The 20200-nt window shown below is 38.5% G+C and overlaps 1 protein-coding gene across 50 annotated transcripts in view; it reads left to right on the top strand.

Moving 5' to 3' along the window:
* SORBS2 (sorbin and SH3 domain containing 2) overlaps positions 1–20200 on the top strand; it is a 204973-nt gene that overhangs the window by 176520 nt on the left and 8253 nt on the right. For 43 of the 50 annotated variants that reach the window (XM_067022601.1, XM_067022631.1, XM_067022606.1 and 40 more), the window contains 4 exons: positions 1014–1060; positions 5026–5140; positions 5226–5354; positions 6501–6704. In XM_067022601.1, coding sequence (XP_066878702.1) covers positions 1014–1060; positions 5026–5140; positions 5226–5354; positions 6501–6704 — 495 coding nt within the window. Of the gene's footprint in view, positions 1–1013; positions 1061–5025; positions 5141–5225; positions 5355–6500; positions 6705–9502; positions 10280–11989; positions 12185–16120; positions 16229–20200 lie in introns of all 50 variants that reach the window. The other 7 variants (XM_067022588.1, XM_067022587.1, XM_067022586.1 and 4 more) reach the window with 2 other exon arrangements.

Genomic DNA, 20200 nt, shown 5'->3' with positions numbered 1-20200 from the left:
GCTCTCTACAGATGTCTGACATAGTCCGGGGCCTGTGGACCTCCAAAGACGTCAGAAATGATCTAGGTTGCCCGAAGTTCACCAGAGTCCCAGGGAAAGAGAGGGAGGTGAGGGGATTATTGGAATCAGAGAGGAAGTAGCTACAGGTGGCCCAGGCGGATCTGGGGGTCCGGAAGCTTGAGTGTGGGCACGAGTCACATCGTATCACGACTCAAAGATGAGCAGCTTGTTTACTGTGTGCTGAAGAATTCCTGAACTCTCCAGGGAATATAAAATGACCAGCCTATCCTTTTGGCCACTAACGAGCCTCTCAGTGATAAGCGGGCTAATATTTCTTTGCTACTATGTCGATAAGTGTTTTGTTTTATTTTTATTTTTTGCGGTATGCGGGGCTCTCACTGTTGTGGCCTCTCCCGTTGCGGAGCACAGGCTCCGGACGCACAGGCTCAGCGGCCATGGCTCACGGGCCCAGCCGCTCCGCGGCACGTGGGATCCTCCCGGACCGGGGCGCGAACCCGTGTCCCCTGCATCGGCAGGCGGACTCTCAACCACTGCGCACCAGGGAAGCCCTCAATAAGTGTTTAGTAAAAGGGGTAATGACTTCCCTCATGACTTTTTCCAGTCCTTTTATTATGATTCAGAAGTTGTATCAATACTTAGGACATAGAGCAACTGACCTCCCACAATTATCCCAGGAAAAGCCAAAATTATACCTAGGACTGAATCCTCTGCAGGCATTTTAGTCCCCTTTTATGGCATTCATTTACCTTAGTTCCTAAGATGAAATATGATATTCAATAATTAGGGTGAATAAGTCATCTGTTACATTCCTGTTATAGTTTAAATATCTAAATAAAGAACTAATTGATTTATTTATAAATTGCATAAATGATTTAAATTGTATATGTTTAATCATTCTTTGAGGTTTCATTTCTCTTTAATTCACGTGAAACTGCTATTTTGTAGAAAATCCATAATTTTAAGTTAGTGCTAACCATTTCCTTCATTTTCAGAAATTGCCTGCTAAAGCTGTTTACGATTTTAAGGCTCAGACATCCAAGTAAGTAAGATAATTGTTCACCATATGATTTAAGTTGACTTTAAATACATTAATAATACTTTAAACGACAAATATTGCACTGGGATGTGTTACAAATAAGACCTAATTCCCAATTCAGCAATCTACTCTAATTAAATGGTTCGTTCTGAATTGATTGGGATGTGGGTAATTTTATTTTCATGTTGAGTTTAGTTGAGAAACATTGAGTTTTAAATTACACCAAACATGTTAGAGCACGATGAGTTCAAAGGATAGGAAAAACAAAACGAAATTAAGGATCTTTGTTTCTACAATTTTCATGTGGAGAATGAAGTCAAAATCAATTGTTGGGGGAGTAACACTTAACTGGAGAATTTTATATCATTTATTTATCCAACTATATTAAGGATAGTTTGTGGTTAAAGACTAGAATTGTGTATGAAGACTCCTGCAGTAAAATCTCCATTTCTCAATACTCAGAGCTTAGAGACTCTGAGCACAGCTCTCTCCTGTGGTCTTTTGATGTTGGTGTTTTCACACTCCTATGTCGTAATTTATTTTACCTTTTTTTCTTAGGAATTTGTTCATCAGGTGAGCATGGGGTTGTACTAAGCACATGAGTAGGCTTAAATAGGAGTGAGTTTTCCAGCTCTGTTATGGCCCACGGCACAGACCTTACTTGAGAAACTTTGGTCTCCATTAGAATTCAAGATATTGGCATTAAATTATACCGTGCTGTTGAGCTGAATATATATACAATAACCAAAGCGTTTATTCATAAAAATGCATATTATATGAATTAATAGTAAGAGAATCTATCTCTGGCAGAAGACATAAAAAATAAAATCACTCAGGATTTGGGAATTAAATTAACTAAATAAGAAAATTCTCTTTAGAAGTGAAGATGTCAAAACATGGCTTAAATCTGGGGTTAAAAGAAATCCTGAAGGAAAGCTTACAACTTTTTTTGATGAGCTAAGTAACATGTGCTCTGTTTCTGCTACACTATGGTCCTAGCTACTGTTCTTTGGATATGATGTGATCATTTGTACAAGGCATGTCCGTTTGATAAAATAATGACATAAAACATGTAAATTTCATTTCTTCTTTGTGACAGTCAGTCAAAAGTGTCCTTAGATGTATGAAGCCCTGAGGAATAACAGGGCACATGAAAATATGCCCAGGGCTCACAGGCTTTTTGAGAAACCTTAATTAGAAACAGGCATTGAAAGAAAGATGAGGTACAGTGCAGAGGAAAGGTGTCTGTGGTGTTGACTCCGTCGCTGGACGGTGTTTGCTCCAAGTGCCAAGCCCCTCACCCTCCTCCAAGACCACATCCTCATTTGGTGAACGTCTGACGTTGGCAAAGGTTCAGGGAAACCCACTCTCCCACACGCTGCCCATGGGAGTGTAAATGACACAGCTGTTCTGAAGGGCTGTTTGCACCATCCCACTTTCACAAAGGTCTTCCTCAACCAACAAAATCGAATTGTATTATGAGCCTCCACAGAAGTGGACTGAACAATCACCCATGAAAACCATCCCGTAATTTTAGTAAGAAAAAAAATTGTTTCCCCCATACGATCAATAAATTTATATGATTGCAGCTTAATCATATTCCTCTTGTTCTGTTCTCAGGAGATGTAAAGAGCGGTTGTCTGTCACCCCCAATGTAGTTATGTACCTGACACAAAAATCAAGGTTATGGATGACTCATGCAGCTTTAGAAAAAAGGTTCACACACCCAGAGAGCACTGCAAGTTTCAGGAGGACCAGCCACATTTTTAAGTCATTTCAATCATTAGCTAGAAGTGAGGGTTAGCAGACATTTGGTCCCATTCAAAATGTCCGTGAGCATATTTGGCTCATATGCCAAATTGTTTTGGACAGGACCGAATATCAAGGACCTTTTCATGTGGACCAAAGGTCTCATGGACATTTGGGGCAGGACAAAATGTCCTGCAAGAGATGTGAGTGCTTTTTGTGCCTAACATCTTACAAACAAGAGACAGATATCTCCGTCTCAAATAATTCTCTGTTTTAAAAGCTGTTTTTCTTTACCTAACACAAGAAAGTTTAATTTTCAGAAAGACACCTAAGTAACTCACCAAATGTAATGTCTCAACTGTTCAGGAGGGAAACGAGATAAAATGCTATTCCCAAAGGTTTTCAGTGGCCACTGGTCAAAGGTGGTAGGCGCTGGCTGGAGCAAACTGGTCAAAATGGGACTCTTAGAAATTCTAGTTCTGAGATGAGACGAACATAATTTTGAAAACTGAAGGGTGAGACCACTGTCCTTTTTTCTAGACGACTTCAAAAATTTAAATACAAGTCCTTACACATAGAAAAGATATCTTTTCACACTTAAAAAAAAAGTAAAATAAGAGACAACTAATTATTTTTCTTTTAAGCTAAGCTTCCTACTCTCATTTCCAGAAATAAAACATACCTGGTACAAATAAAACAGTTGGATTGTAAACATTAAACATTTGGGGTTTTATTTTCTACACTGGGCACTTGCATAAAAGAGGGAAGTACTGTATTTGAATGTAAGGCCCTGTGAATCTTGTTTGCTTTTAGGGTTACTGAAAATTTAACACAGAGTCAATGTGAAAGTTTTAGCACTTCTAAATGTGTAATAATTCTTTTTACCGTGCAACTTCTTTTCAATTAATTCTTTTAATCAACACGAAATATTCTACATTTGATATAAACCTCTCTCCATTATATATTCTGCACACATAAATGATCCAACTCAAGATTCTGAACAAAGCAACGCAGGAGATTTGGGAGTGGGAAGGCAGATGTGTGTGAAAATGGGGCTCTTGGCAAAAGATCTGAGATAAATACCCTCCAATGAGACATAATTGTGGAGGCAAAATAACACAGAGACACAGTTACCTGGGGGATGGAGCCATGAAAACCTGAAGCCGTAAGGCTGAGAATTTAGGCGTGAATTATTTATGATGACTAATGCCTTTATAACTTAAAACTAAATTCTCCAATTTACCTACTGTCTCCTTAGAAACAGCCCAAATGGAAAAGCATAGTTAGTTTCTTGAAAATATTTTTCTATTTAAAAAAACAAAAGATATAAAGGCGGTTACAAGCAATCTGTGCCTGTTTTACACTTGAAACACGTTTATCTTTGTGACTATAGTTAATACTACTGCACTGCATCTAAGAGAGTAAATCTGAAAGGTCGTCATCGCAAGAAAAACAACATTGTAACATATGTGGTGACCAGAGTTAACTCAACTTATGGTGGTGGTCATTTTGCATATATACAAGTAAATACTGAATCATTGTGTTGTACACCTGAAACTAATATAATGTTACAGGTCAATTATACTCCACTTTTTAAAAATGTTTATCTTTGTGCCTCACTGAAAAATCAAAGTATAAAATCTTTTCTGTTTCACAGAATAAATTCATTATCAAGATATTCTACTTAAATGCCTGTCAATCAGCTTCAAGGATCCACAAATAAAATTTTTTCTCATGTTGGCACTTCTGTGCTAAGGCTAAATGATACTGGTTTCCTTACTGTAAGCTTTAACATATCAAAAGGAGACAGAAAGAGAGAGAGAGAAGTAAGTAAGTAACCAACTAGCTTCAGGAAAAGTAAAAAATCGGTGCGGAATGAATCCAGCCTTATGGCAAGCTTCAGGACTCCTCTACTATAAACCAATGACTAGACAGCAAGTCTGTCCCCGCCCTTAAATTTCATATTAATCTGCCTGTGATTTAAATCAGATGTGGTGATGTTTACATTTGTTCTTTTTGAAATCATTTCTAAAGTTACAACGTTTCAAAGGAATTCTAAAAATTTTCAAGGAAAATCCTCATCTAACTGGACTCAACATATTCTTTTCAATATTGGAAGTATATTTCCCAGCCACATACAGATCTAGCGAGAATCTTGATCTTAAGAATAATCGCCATACATGCGGGGAAAAAAAAACATTCAAATGTATCTCTTCTAGGGAGCTGTCATTTAAGAAAGGAGATACTGTCTACATCCTCAGGAGAATTGATCAAAACTGGTATGAGGGAGAGCACCACGGGAGAGTGGGCATTTTCCCAATCTCATACGTAGAGGTAAGTCCCTTCCCCTTCCTCCTTACGTGGCTGCTGTTTCCAGGGTTACCACAGGTCAAGCATAAGTAACTGTTCTCCTTCATAGAAACTCACACCTCCTGAAAAAGCACAGCCTGCCAGACCACCACCCCCTGCCCAGCCTGGAGAAATCGGAGAAGCTGTAGCCAAATACAATTTCAGCGCTGACACAAATGTGGAACTATCGCTAAGAAAGGTAACCTGCTTTCTTCACTGGTGCATTTTAAAGGCTGTATATTTTCACAACTAAGATAGGTCGTCCTTTTCCTTAGACATTTTTGTGTCTCCCTCATTTTCCGCAAAGGACTCCATCAGGCTTCCCCGAGTCACTGTTACCTGCCACTCCTGGGTCCTTCCCGATGAGGTCCCTGTGGGATGCAACGCTTCTCAGAGAGACTTTCCCTCTGTGGTTTAGCCTGGGAGGCTCCAGATTGTCTCCAAGGGGCGCCTCGGGCTAAATATCAGGAGCTGCACATGTGGAAACATCAAAAGAAAATAGCACTTTAATACAGTTCAAAACAGTGTTCTACTGCTGCCTTATTATTCAAAAATTATATCAAATTCAAAATTTAAACTGGGTTTTGTGGCATTGGCTTGATCCTGCAGCCAGCAGGAATAGTGACTGTAGAAAGTTCGATCATTGCAAAAGCCAGGGGTTTTATAAAAAATATTATTGACCGCTATGGCATGGCCACCCACCAATCAGAATGGATGCTGGTGCTACACCATCTTGAGGCAGACCGGGTGGATGTCAGCCCTGGCCACAGCTATGCATAATCTAGGATGCCGGCTTTGCCCCGTCCCGTTAGCCTCACTCTTTGTTACAACTCAGAACATGTAGATAAAGACGAAAAACATTGTGCTATCCAACTTCATCCCTTCCAGGGGTTGACTTCTATAACCCATTTCAGATATACCATCACAGCAAGCTATAGTGCACTTTCTGAAGCTCTTCCTACATAAGGTCATTCCCTTGAATCGTCAGTGATCAGATGACGGTACTGTCATCGACCCATTGCTAAATGGGTTAAACTACTGTGCTTTTTGAAATAACTTACACATGTCATTTCCCACAGTACCAATATGAACATGTATAAGGCCGAATATCCTTAGGAGAGATTCTAATGTTGTGAATGGATGATTAAACCGCATATATGTTGATAAGCCATAATCTGGGAGTAAGCTCTGAGGCTTTAGTTGCATTCTCATAACGAAAACAAAACACTGGAAGTATAAGGCTTTCCCAGATGGAAAACTCTTGTTTATTAGAAAACATTGACAATTATGATTTTTATGTTATCACATCTCTATTTCTAATGCATTTTCCTAATATTCATTACAGGGAGATAGAATTATTCTTCTTAAAAGAGTTGATCAAAACTGGTATGAAGGTAAAATTCCAGGAACCAACAGACAAGGCATCTTCCCTGTTTCCTATGTAGAAGTCATCAAGAAGAATACAACCAAAGGTGCTGAGGATTACCCTGACCCTCCAATACCCCACAGCTATTCTAGTGATAGAATCCACAGCTTAAGTTCAAATAAGGTAAGAAAACATTCTAGCATATTAAGTATAATATTTGGGAGCTCAGAGTAACATAATTGGTACATGATTTTAGGACATTAGATTACAACATCATTTCTATGGCAAAGCAAAAGATTTACATGTTATGTTTCTAAATGCCAGGTCAAATCAATATAATTTAATTTTTCCTATGGGTGCCGGCATAAAGGTTTAAGCTACAGAAAGGGGAACTACATAAGGAAGCTACTATCTTAAGAGAAGCATTTTCTTTTAAAGGGCTAAGGCTAGGCATTTTATTTATTCTACTTTTCTTTGAAGACTGGGTTGCTAAGCAATTACTCTCAATCCTTTATCATTGGATAATGGAACAGTTTGGTACTTTCCAATTTTGTTTGATTGGTTATAAAATTTTCCAGAATCTTCTTTAGTACATTTACTTCACTAGCAGAGCTCAGCATTTAGGGAGCAACATCCTTCCTTCAGTAGTTCCTACTGCTAGAAAGAAAAGAATCTTCATCCATTTCTTTGTCTTATCCACCATTCAGTCATCTTAAAAGAACTACCAGATAAATTTCAAAGCGACTGTACTTTCAAATAAAAGTTTATAAGAAAGAATAAGTATGTATCTATAAAGGCTTATTTAAAATTTAAGAGATTCTTACATGTCATAATATTGGCAATGTAATATTTTAGATCACAATGTTTTAATCTTTGCTGAGAATATGATTTAAATGTATTTTCAGTTTCCTAAGTTTTCTCTTAGAATACCAGATTTTACATTTTATAAATCGAGAAATGTACAAATTTCACTAATAACTAATTAGTGTTTTATTCTCACTGCTAGGGAAAAATACGTTGAAAAGCTTACGTTCATAAATTTTGAAAAATATTGAATGGTTTTACCAACTGGTAATGTATACTATGATGTCATTGGCTAAATGAAGGGAACTTCTCAGTAGTTTTGAACTGAATCATTTTCAGAAAAAAGAACTGTAATGTACTTTTAAACCATGACACCCAAAATATACTAAACGTTAAATATCCTGTTTTCTGACTGATATTTATAAATAGAGGAGGGAATTCATTGTGATTTATGAATCACTCTTGGACATACTCAAATCACATTTCTTGACATACCACCTTTATGTCAGGAGGGACTCAAATGTAAGTTGATATTATATCTGATATTTCTGCCTTTAATATAGTAGAATGCAATTCTAAGGCTTTTGGAAGACAAGATAATTATATGATGTTTGTATTATAGGTATATTTTTGTGATATAGGTATCTCGGGATACTTAATTTAACTTTCAGTAGAAGCAAGTCCACGGTAAGGCTAAGCACCTTGAACGCATTAGCATGTATATGCGAGCCTGTGGCGGTCACGGAGCTGGAGTAGCAGTGGCAGCAGGTAGTAATGGGAGAGCAGTAGCCGTGACGGTAGTGGAATTTAAAGACCTTTCCTCCTCAGCCACGTAACGTTCCTAGCACTAAAGATGCTATGTAGCCTTTAGTCTTGAATCTTCTGTAAGGATGCTCGCAAGTGTTTGTGACATTTAATCTCATTTATCCCACCCCATGGTGACGCAGCATCACATTTCCGTTTTTAAAAACTCTAAATAAATTCTATTAAAGCCCCATCCCCATCATAGGACAGAAGTCAAAAGTTAAGTGGAGAGTGCACTGTGCACTGATCCATACTAAGGCCCAAGGACCAAGAGTGCTGACAGCACCAGTGACGTGTCAGCCCAAACAATCAACCAGCAAGTGCAATCCTTCTTGAAGATTTTTTCTTTCCAAACCCAAATCATCGACCTGGAAAGAACCAAAGTAAAATGTCTTCCACCAGCCTCTCTCAAGACCTTCATATGTGTAGCATATAGCATTCTTCCTAGTCCAAAAACAATACATAAATGTATTAGAATGTTCTAGGCAACACTTCTAGAACAACTTTTAATGAATTTACACTAAAAATTCTGTTTCGTTCAATGTATCCAAAATATAGCGAAAATATTAAGATATACAGAAGTATTTTTTTACTTCAGGAGATTAAGCTTCATAAATTAGACCTCCACTAGATTATATAAAATGTCCAGCTTTTGAAAAAGAGAATGGAAGTCCTAGCAGAAGTTTATTCCTGTTTGCATCATATGCTCCCTTTCTATGTCAACATTTACTTTGGATTTTTTAAAACTTTGAAATAGTAGTTATGTAAGTTCAGTCTCATTTTGATCGTGGGTTTCTGTTCTTAAAAACTATCTCTCGGAACTTATTCATTTAGAAATGTGTTAACAAATAATGACATAAAAATATTTTATGCCATATGTTATAATCGCCTCCCAAACCCAAGTGAGAAAATGATGAAGGTTCAAAAGATTTGGCACAGGAAGAAAGAACACTAAACAGATTCTGTGAATAAAAAAGGTTTCATTATTGGTTTTCTTTCTACATTAACATTATTTCAGAGTCATTTATATTAAATCAATATCTGGAAACATGCTTTCAAAGAAGTAGCCTATTAAATTAAATCTCTAAAGATTTTGCTGTCTGTTCTTATCATCTCTATGACAGCTTTATCTTGTCATTTGACATTTAATAGACTTTTCCAAATACTAGTATAAAGTATTCAGATAAATCTTTAATTAACATACTAATTATTTTACGTATTTAAATTCAAAAAAATAAGAAAATCTAGACCATGGCATAAAATATTTTTTATATTCACCATCATACCTTTCTGCATTTCTCTGTCTCTGTGTTTTAATGCATTATTATTATTTTCATGTTTTTTTAACTTCATATATCCTGCTCGTTTCTAAGTTGGCTTCCAGCGAACCAGTGCCCCCTCCCTTGCACAAAGCTTCATGTGGCCCAGATAAAGGAGCTCTCCAGGGAATCACCCCAGGGTGGCTGTCCTTGACAGCCAAGTGTCCACTGGTAAAGCCTCTGGCCCCAACACTACCTTCTTTTCTGGACAACTTCTTGGACGAATTAGAGGAGTTTGGTGCTTTAGTTTTACCTGCTGACCAAGCCAAACCAAATACCCCAGAGGAGATCACCCTTGAAATTAAGGAGGACCCCTCTGTTGTCCTCTCATTGCCGCCAGCATCTGCACCTGTCAAGCCACTCTCCTCGCTGCTACCTCTCCCCCGCTTGGGTGTGACCTCAGCTGCAGCCCAGCCCCCTGAGGCGGCGCTGCTTCAGGATTCCAGAAAGACGCCTCAAAACCAGTTTGCAGATCTGACAACAATGAGAAAGGGTTCTGCAGGCCCTGAAAAAGTACCTGAGGTCCTAGGTGATAAGTTCGTGACCTCTGCACATGCTAGTGTGGGTCCCTTGCCCCAAACCCTCCCCGTCATTGGAGAAGAAGATGAGGAAATCTATGAGGGGGTCATGGCAGGTATCCGAAGAGGGCCAGAATCTCAAGAACCAGATGCCTTGTGGTGTGGCCATGATGGCACAGAGGTGACACCACTCCTGCACATGGAGGAGGAGGAAGAGGAGAGGGAAGCTGACTGCTCAAAATTTCCAATAGCAATCCCCACAGACCCTAGGAGCCCTAAGGAAGACAGCAATGCAGCAAAAACCAGTGAAGAGGTACTCTAATTTTGCCTAATTCCCGAAGAACTAACCAGTCTTACTACGGTTAGGTGGTACAGTTAACCCTATTAATAAACATCAATTTTGACAGTCTTCGAAGGTTTCCAGGCAAGAAACACAGCACTGTATGAGGCAGGGGTGGAGGGATGGATAGAAACACACCAAATTTTAACAAGATGATGTAAATATGTGATAATTATTCCATTATTTATTTATTACCATAAATCCATATGTAAACATTTTTGTAATTTAAAGTCTTTCTAATTTTAATATTCACAATAATAGCTAATAGTTGAGCTCTTACTGTCAGACAGCTTTCTAAAAACGCTACATCTTTATTTTCAAAGCTCAGTAGGGTGGGTTATATTATTACTCCCCCTTTTGGCGTGAGGAAATTGCTACACAGAGAGCTTAGTTCACCTCCAGGGTGAGAAAACTATACACCATATCTCTGATATAGTAACAGTTTGAAAAAGAAGGGAAGAAAGAAAGAGAAAGAAAAGAAAACAGAAAAGAAAAATGTACTGCAGTTCCCTCTCAACTCTTTCTGAAGAGGTAACTGCTTTAAGTTGGTGACGACCTAAGAGCTGAGTCCTACATGTTCACCTTACAAACAAAGAACCTTGGGCAATAATTTTAATCAGTTAAGAGGGAAATGCTCTACATCTTTAGCTTGTAAGCTTCTCTCTTTCAAAAAAGACAAAAACAAAACTTGATGTCTCAAATATTTAATCTGAGAATTAAAAAGCAAATATGATTACTGGCAAATATTGAAATTATGGAACAAAATTAATGATTCATATTATGCCGCTAAGCAAGTCACTTTTCCCCCATGGCTCCTCTATTTAGAAATCTTTAAAAATGAACATCAGTTTTAAAACCCCATAATTTCCACTTAAGATCTCACCAATAACAAATGTAGAGGCATTTGGTCTATATGGGCTATTCTTGGGATTAAGTAATGGTGAGTGCCCGGTGGGCCACCGGACACCCACAAAACCCTGAGTCTTGGCTGTCCCCTAACCAGGTGAGAAAATGTCATCTGGACAAAGAACGTAGCCATGTCTGCATTTGTACAAAATAAACACACTGCTTAGTAATAGAGATCATTCATTCATTGCAGTAAGCCAAACAGATTTCTAAGTCAATTACTTAAATAACTAATTTCCCGTTCAATGAAATCAAGTTTAAGATGTGATTAGACATGTGGCTTGGTTCCCAGGAACTGCTACTGCCGGCTGCAGGCAGCATCCACAGCGTGGTGCTCAGGGGGTGAGTTTCACAGCCAGTTCCCACCATGCACGCACATGCACAGACAGAGGTCGTAACTTCCCTAGCTTTGCAGCAAACTGACTATAAATTGTGATCTACTTCACAAAGAGTCATTGCAGGGTTTTACACTTTCTTCCTCAATGTTTAGAAGGACCCATCCCACAAATTACATTATACAATTGTAGATTATGGGGGTTCTTATCCCCAGCCGCTCATATCAGAACAGTGAAACTGATCATACCCATTGGGAATTTTGAATCAAATGCAGAAGAAAAAGTTAGTGCTTTCAAAGCAAGAATTTGTCATAAATGTCACACACCCCAGGGTATTTAGTAACTTCAAAATTTTTTAGGTGCGGGGGGTATTCTCTAAAAAGCATGTAACCTCATGTTGGACACCAGCATCATTGCATCTTGTCTTTCCTCAATATTTAAGCCATCTTCATTTTCTTCGGGAGATCGAACATCTACATCCTTTCCCAGCTGTCTGCTTTCCTCCCTTCCCTTTCATACCTCCTTGGCCACTGTCTGTGACCTGGTCCCCACACTTTCTCAGCCTACCCAGCCCTCCTCATCTCTGCTCCTCCCTAAATACTCTTATCAACAGGAGATAAGCTCACCAAAATTAAAGGTAACTGCATCTTGAGTGTGGTTTATTGCATGTCTTTCAATGAACTTAATTAATTACATGTACGTCTTGAGATTCGTGCCATCTTACAAGATCTAAAAAGTCATTCAATATTAGCTGCTAACTTTTAACATCATTAGCATGGCCTCTGTCCAAAAATTTTAAAGACATATTTGCATAGCAGCTATACTTAGATTGAGGAGGAAAACAAACTAAACTTCATACAAGAATTAAAAGTGATTATTAGATGTTTTTTTAAAGTTTAGGATCAGCGAGAGAACCATCCCATTCAAAGGTGTCAGCTTTGGGGCTTCCCTGGTGGCGCAGTGGTTGAGAGTCCGCCTGCCGATGCAGGGGACACGGGTTTGTGCCCCGGTCCGGGAAGATCCCACGTGCCGCGGAGCGGCTGGGCCCGTGAGCCGTGGCCGCTGAGCCTGCGCGTCCGGAGCCTGTGCCCCGCAGTGGGAGAGGCCACAGCAGTGAGAGGCCCGCCTAGCACACACACACACAAAAAAATGAAGATGTGGAAAGGAGGCTTCTTTTGCAGCAGTTAACAAAGCATCCATCTCTGAGACTTGCCGGCTGGCTGGCAGCTCTGCTGGTATTTAACTCCCTCTTAGGATACCATGATAAAAGATTTTTAACAAAGTTAATGACTGGCCTTGCAAGGAGATTCAGTGACAACCACAGCATGAAATCAATCCATCTCAGAAAAGTTTTACTTCTGTGTCCAGAATGATCCTGAAACCTTTTCCTTTAGACAAAAGGACTTCAGATAATGACTCAACCTCACACTCAGTCTTCTCAACTTGAAATAAGAGCCTCTGCAGATAAGTAAAAAAAAAAACAAAACAAAACGAAGGCTCTGGTAGTCATGTTTTTGAACTCGGAAGCACCAACACCTGAGAAATGCCATTTATGCATCTTCCAAAACCCCATCACCAAAGCTATCCACCAAAATAGTCCATCTATGTGAATTTTATCTTACGTAGAAAAGGAATCTTTGGAAAAAATGTAGTATATTTTAAAGACATATTGCTCTTTGCCCTTTGAGGTTTTTATTTTAGCTGGCAGGAAAAAAATTAGGAAATTTCTTCAATAATAATAATTCTTTAGATAATGTCTGAGACTAAGAATTTGCCTTTTTTTCTCTCTGTGGTTCTCTTTTTAAAGCCAAAATATTTATTCTTTGCCTTTCCCTACTTGTTCTTCAGCCTTTATGCTCAGTCAACAAGTGGGCAAGTAACTTGAGAATCGGCCTTCTCTAATGTGGAGAGATAGAACCCTCACCACTGTAGTGTCAAGGACAAAACCAGAATTTAAACAGGTTTATCCTCCTGCAAGAACCAAGCTCATCTCATACATTTTGTATGTTTCAGTTGTTCACAGAATGGTATGAGAGAATGGAGATATTCACAGTAACCATGTTTTAAAAGAATACTTTAATAACTACATCAAATAACTAACTACAGAAAAATGAAGTTCTTTCTTTTTTTAATCTCATATTTGAGAGCAAATGTTAATCCCCCACTTTGTCTGAAAACCTTATAAATCTATCTTTTACTCATAGAAAGAATATAAATTGACTGAAGTTATGCTCATAAGTATACATACAAATTGAATCAACTACAAATTTTAGGCCATTATTGTAGTTTAATCCACATCTGACACAATAACAAATTGATATGAATCCTTTAAGAAGCCTTCCTATTTCTCTCATTTCAAGAATGTTAGAAATTTTGCTCATTACAAAGAAGGAAAGTATCGTAGCACTAAAAGCAAAGAGAAAATAAAATTTTAATAACGTTCTAATAGCATAGTATAGTATGCATGAAATCACTACAACAACATTATCAACTCCTATCAGCCATTGTTTTACTTAACTCATGTTAATTTAATGCAATTTTGTTCTTTTAAAGTATTTTCTGAGATAATGTAAGTCCGTCATATGCAATCCAAAATCTTCCATGGAAGTAAAAGTTACCACGACTTTATAGATGATGGAAGAGTGAAATGTACACATAAATTATGAGTTTGATATATAAATCAGAATCCAATATTTTCTCTAGTCTTTGAGCATCTTTTAAATATAGGTTTTTCATAATATAAATTATTATAATCCTCAGCTTTGCTGTAAGCTGAGCTTCCAAGTCCATCTAAGAATATTCTGTAAAAGAGTCTTGCAGTAATGTGGACCCAAGCTGCAGTGGAAGCGCTTTGTGAACAGAGAAAAAGACTCTTTCTTGGGTTTCTTCCAAGAAACTCAGTTATTATGGTCCCAAAAGGAAGTCTCCTCACCCTAAAGCCATCCCACTGGAAGGTAATCCCCTTAAGCACAGTTTCCAACATGAAATTAAGCCCTGATTCTTCCTAATATGTTCAAATGACCTTTCCAGTTGTTTATCCATGTCATTCCAACAGCTGCTTTTTTTCTCTATGAGTCTTGATGTTTATAGAACCCTTGTATTAGTCAAGATTGGGGCAGCAGCAGTGCCAGAAGACTCAACATAATTAGAGCTTAAACAAGGTAGAAATACATATTTCTTATGCATAAATGTAGGGCATCCAGGGTTGGTATGTGGCTATACCGTCATCAGGGATCCGAGGAGATTCCATTTTATTTTGGCACATCACCATGCTCAATGAAAAGCTTCCACTGCATGGTCCAAAGTGGCTGCAGCAGCCCCAGCAGTCCCTTTCTCATTCCAGCCAGCAGGAAGGAAAAAGGGGAGAGAAGCTTATGTCTTCTTCCTTGAAGGGCATTTTCCAGAAACCGCACATACCCCATTTGTCAGAACTTACCACATGAGCACATCTAGATACAAGGAAGTTTGGAAAATAGACCTTATTCAGAATGGCCGTGTGCCTACCTAACATTTGGGATTCTGTTACTGGGATGACAAAGAAGAGAATGGATATTGGAGAACATGAAGCATTCTCTGCCACAAGCCTTAAAGAAAAATGCCTGATGCATTTCATCCCCAGAGACTGAAGATATGAGGTCAGTCATCACTAATGATTATGAATCATAAATGATCCCTAAATGAGAGTTGAGAAAACCACATGTCTTTATTTAAAAGTCCTTTAGTCCTGCTAAAGTTCCCATAAGCCAAATCAAATACCAGACAGTACATTGCTAGGTCGTGTCCATGAATGGACAGAAAATAAAACATACACACAAGAAAGGTTAGTTTACTCACTGTCGTATTAAAAATCTTACTTTGAAAGAACACCAAAATAGTCACAAGGTGCTTGGAGTTAGAACAATATTCTGTATTTCATTAACATTACTTCACAATTTCCCCCAGAAAAGCCTTTTTTTTTTTTTTTTTGGCCGTGCTGCGAGGCTTGTGGGATTTTAGTTCCCCAACCAGGGTCTGACCCTGGGCCCTCGTTAGTGAAAGCGCAGTCCTAACCACTGGAACGCCGGGGAATTCCCCATATTTTCTTTGCATGTGTTTTATTAGAAAATTTACCTGTGACAAATGATTGACACTGTCTATGAAATTTGATGGATATGAAGCAAAATTTCCCTGGCTCTTACCTTGCATCTATTCACATAAACACAAAGAAAACAGGTCAGATCTGAGCGTATCTTGAAACCAATTGTTAAGCATTCTATTAAAGACATACAATTTCTTGTAAGTGTTCTTAGCCATCTACACTGCATTCAAACATCTTCCCTATGCCAACTTCCCTCTATAAACCTCTCTCTGCTCTGCCTGTGAGTTCCCTAGTAAAGCAGCAACTGATGCCTGTGCTGTGAAAACTCAAGGCCACCAGAAGAGCTGTCTGCAGACTGTTAACCCTTTCTGCTCTGCTCTTATTCGGGACTTTGGCATGCTGTGTGTGCATGGAAAAACCAAACAGAACAGGAAAGCTCCTCTGAAGGCTGGGTAATGAAGATGAGAACTAATGAACTTCTTATGGCTTTTCCAGGCTGATTTTAAAAGCGACCTACTTGTCTTGGGTAAGCCTCCGCGTAGCCCAGTGATGTCCTGGAGATCCTACAGCTCACCAGTCAGAGGGCTCAGCGGTTCCCACAGGGTAGGATCAGATGCCCCACCTTGAGCCAGGCACCCTGGCCACCTCTCCACCGTCAGGGGGCTGGCTCTTCCTTAGTTGTCATTGCTGTGCTTTGCCAATGAAGTAGGGCTGGAGGTACCCTTGAAAGGAAATGACCTTTCTGGTCATGATGAGCAGCTATGAAGTCAGATCAATACGAAAATCCTGTCCTGAGTCTTTGGGCAATGAGCTTCCCCTTTATGTGTGTGCATAAGCTTTCCAAAAGCGACAAAGACGTGCCCCAAGTCTCCTCTGTGCAAATAAGGGTGTGGGATATGTTGTCTTCCACGTCCATCTCGTGTAAATCACTGCTTTCTCATCACTATTTCTAGTGCAAAGAATAAAGCTGCTGCCAATCATATGCTGAACTCACACCCTTCCAGGGATGCTTGCTTCTGTGTCGTTCAGTTTATTTGGATTTCTTTTAATCCATGGCCCTTGTTGTAAAATATCTTGTTGCTCTGCTGACACGTGCTGCATTCACTCCATGACCCTTCAAGCCAACTCTGCTTCTCTGGACTCCAGGGGCTCCCAGTCTCTTGACAACTCTGATTGAACTTAAAGGTCAGATTACTTTCCCTTTGACTACTTAGTTCTATGGCATCGACAGGCCTTGAAAATGAATGGATTCTAATTGGTACCATCAATTCTGAGGCCGGCAGCCGAGGAGTTTGAGAATTTTCATCTCTGCCTGAATCGGTCCTTTCCCATTTCTATTTTGATGGACCTGGTTTAATCTTACATGCTCCATTACGTGATTATGGTTCTGAAAGCTTTTAAGGGCTTGATGACAGATTTCCTTTTCCGTTTTTAAGAAATGTAGATACTTCTCTGTATTTAGGCCATTTTTGTGCTTTTGCTTTGCCTAATAAGACCTGATTTTGTTTCTGAGGTAGAGATTTGTGTTGCCATAGAGAATCAGGAACGTTGATTGGGAGAGATTCTCACAGAAGGGCTTTCCAGAGCCAAAAAAAAAAAGAAAGCTTTTTCCAAAATTAATATGGCCCATCCATAAATTCCCATGGGTCAATGAGATGGTATGCTTTGGGTCACCATAAGTTTTCTTCTTTGTCAGATTTTTACATTATGTACTTATCTGTTCTATTATATGTGTTTGTGTGGAACACAAATATTCTATATTCTTTAGATTTAGGCAAAGTTGTGTTTTCACAATTTAAAAAATAATTTAAATATTTAAAATAATTGTATAAGAAAGAAAAACACACCTAGAAACATAAACATGGTACTGTTTGTTATTAAGAGAATTTCATCTAATTCTGGTTGGCAAGTACCACACCTAACATTTTCTGGAAAAAAAAAAACCTCTAGAACTGCTTATAGCTCTTTCAAAGATTTTCCCACATTAGCATTTAAAGTAATGGTCAATCCTTACCTAAGAATTACCTAATACTAGATATAGCTAGTCCTCCGGGTGCCTCTGCAGAAGCACAGATAAGAAGATAGGTTTAGGACAGACTGCACCTTACTATCTCAGCCAGAAAAGTATATATTTTACTGATACCTAAGGTTCTAGGATATTTCAAACCAACTTTCTTATGAGCAGTGGCTTGTGATTGGTTCTGGCTTTGAAAATTAGCATGTGTTTAAAACCTGTCTCATTTGTATCTGCTTTTGGCAACACTAAAAAATAGCTACACTAAAAGAGAAAAAAAAAGATTGTTACATTGCTAAGGAAAAAGCTAAATATTTAGGATTCTATAAAAATAGCATGTTTCATTGGATTTTCTAATTTTTATTGTGCTCTTAAGACTCATTAAGGAAATATAAATGACATAATTCTCGCTTAAAATTTCCAGCACAGTGACTGTAATCTGTTAATTTCAAAACCATCTTTTTAAACTCACAGCTCACATGAGCTTCTTGAATGTCACTAATGTATCTTCTATATTTATCACAAAACCGCTAAGAAGTTATGAGTAATAGAAATGCCTGAGCAGATAGTGAAAATACAAATGAACACAGACCAAAAATACTGGTGGCTAAAGACTGATCCTATCTCAAGAATTCAAAATGTGGGATAGGAAGAACATGGTCATAAAAAAAGATGAATATCTATTCCACATCACTCTGTGGTCTTTAAAATATCCTTTCAAAATGAATCCAGGCTGAAGGAACTGGTGAGAGCTATCCAAAGGCAAAACAACTTTTAACACGTTTCTGGAATTACTCACCATTCGGTGGCAAAAGAGTGCGGATACCTCACAGGTCTTTGCCCCAAGGTTTGTGCCCAGTTATAAGGAGAGGGAAAGGCAAGAGACATCCTTCTACGACAATTGGTTTGGGTATCCATACAGAACATAAACACTTGCCTAAAGGAAAAAAATTAAGGGGTTGATTTTAAAAAGCCTGCACTATCTATTCCATCATAGTAAGCTTTTGTGCAATAAAGAGTGAGAGTCAGCATTATAATTCTGTTCCTTCTTCTTGCCTATTTGTGATATTAAGAAATTATCTTTGGGTTTTGGTTTACTGACCTGAAAAATGAAGTTTAATTATTGTTTTAAAATTAATTGTTTTTCCATGACGGAGACACAGGAATTAACCAATGCCAGCTGTCATAGCTCTCTGACAACTGAATGAGTATCAGAGGAAATATATCTGTGGAAACGTGGATTCCTTTATGGATCCCCTGAGGGGACAAGATTTAAACCATCAACTTGTCCACCTCCTTGGTTTTAGAGCTAAGGAAGCTGAGGTGCATATCCAAGGTCATATAGTTAGTCATCGCCAACACTGGAAAGACACAAACATGCCCTCATAAGTATCTGCGCTGCTTATTCCTCTATTGACCAAAGACTTTTTTTTAATATAAATTTATTTATTTTATTTATTTATTTGTGGCTGCGTTGGGTCTTCGTTGCCGCGCGCAGGCTTTCTCTAGTTGCGGCGAGAGGGTGCTACTCTTTGTTGCAGTGCATGGGCTTCTCATTGCGGTGGCTTCTCTTGTTGCAGAGCACGGGCTCTAGGCGCACGGGCTTCAGGAGTTGTGGCACGTGGGCTCAGTAGTTGTGGCTCACGGGCTCTAGAGCGCAGGCTCAGTAGTTGTGGCTCCCGGGCTTAGGTGCTCCGCAGCATGTGGGATCTTCCCGGACCAGGGATCGAACCTGTGTCCCCAGCATTGGCAGGTGGATTCTTAACCACTGTGTCATTTAAATGATTTATGACATGAGTTGAATTAATGGAATTAAACCAGTGGAATTGTAATCACAATAACGGAAAGGTGCTATACAGGTTTTATAAGTAGATTGTTTTATGTTAATGAACAGTCTAATCCTTAAAGTTGCATTCACATTTTAACATAAGGGAGCAATGCAATTAGACCAGCCAGTTTTACCAAGCACTGGATGCCGTGATATCAAAGTGAAACTTCTACTCAACTCAAAAATATTAGAATGGCTTAAATATATGGAAATAGGCATGCCATTTTTAGAGCACAATGAAATATATTTTACAAATCATTTTCTCTTAAGACAAGAACAAATAATATTTCCTTATTTATAACCTTGCAATGCACTGTAAACTGTGCTATGATTGTTTTTGTGAGAGAACAGTTGCTATCTTGGTATGTGATTCAAAACATGGCATTTTAGATTTTTTTAAATTGCATTTTTACATATAGTGTGTTTGACTAACTAACACCAGCATTTTCAATATCGTGCGGCTTCAATGCATAATCTTTGGCCCGAAATTTTACTCCTGGAAATGTGTCCTAAGAGATAGTTCAAAACAAGAAAATAGCTCTTTGTATAAAAATGTGTATGGTATTGTTATTTATGAGAGTGAAAAAGGCGAGATCAATCTGAACTTCAAAAACGAAAGAGAGAGAGAAATGGTTAAGACAACCAAAAAAGATATAGACATATATGTGAGGGAATAATATTCTGCAGTGATTTAAAATGAAAAGGAAGACTGAGAAAAGGAGACTGGAAATAA

Source organism: Kogia breviceps, chromosome 20 (assembly GCF_026419965.1).
Source record: "Kogia breviceps isolate mKogBre1 chromosome 20, mKogBre1 haplotype 1, whole genome shotgun sequence".
NCBI lineage: Eukaryota > Metazoa > Chordata > Mammalia > Artiodactyla > Physeteridae > Kogia > Kogia breviceps.
The sequence above is the reverse complement of the archived record's forward strand: the minus strand, read 5'-3'. Positions and strand labels throughout refer to the sequence as shown.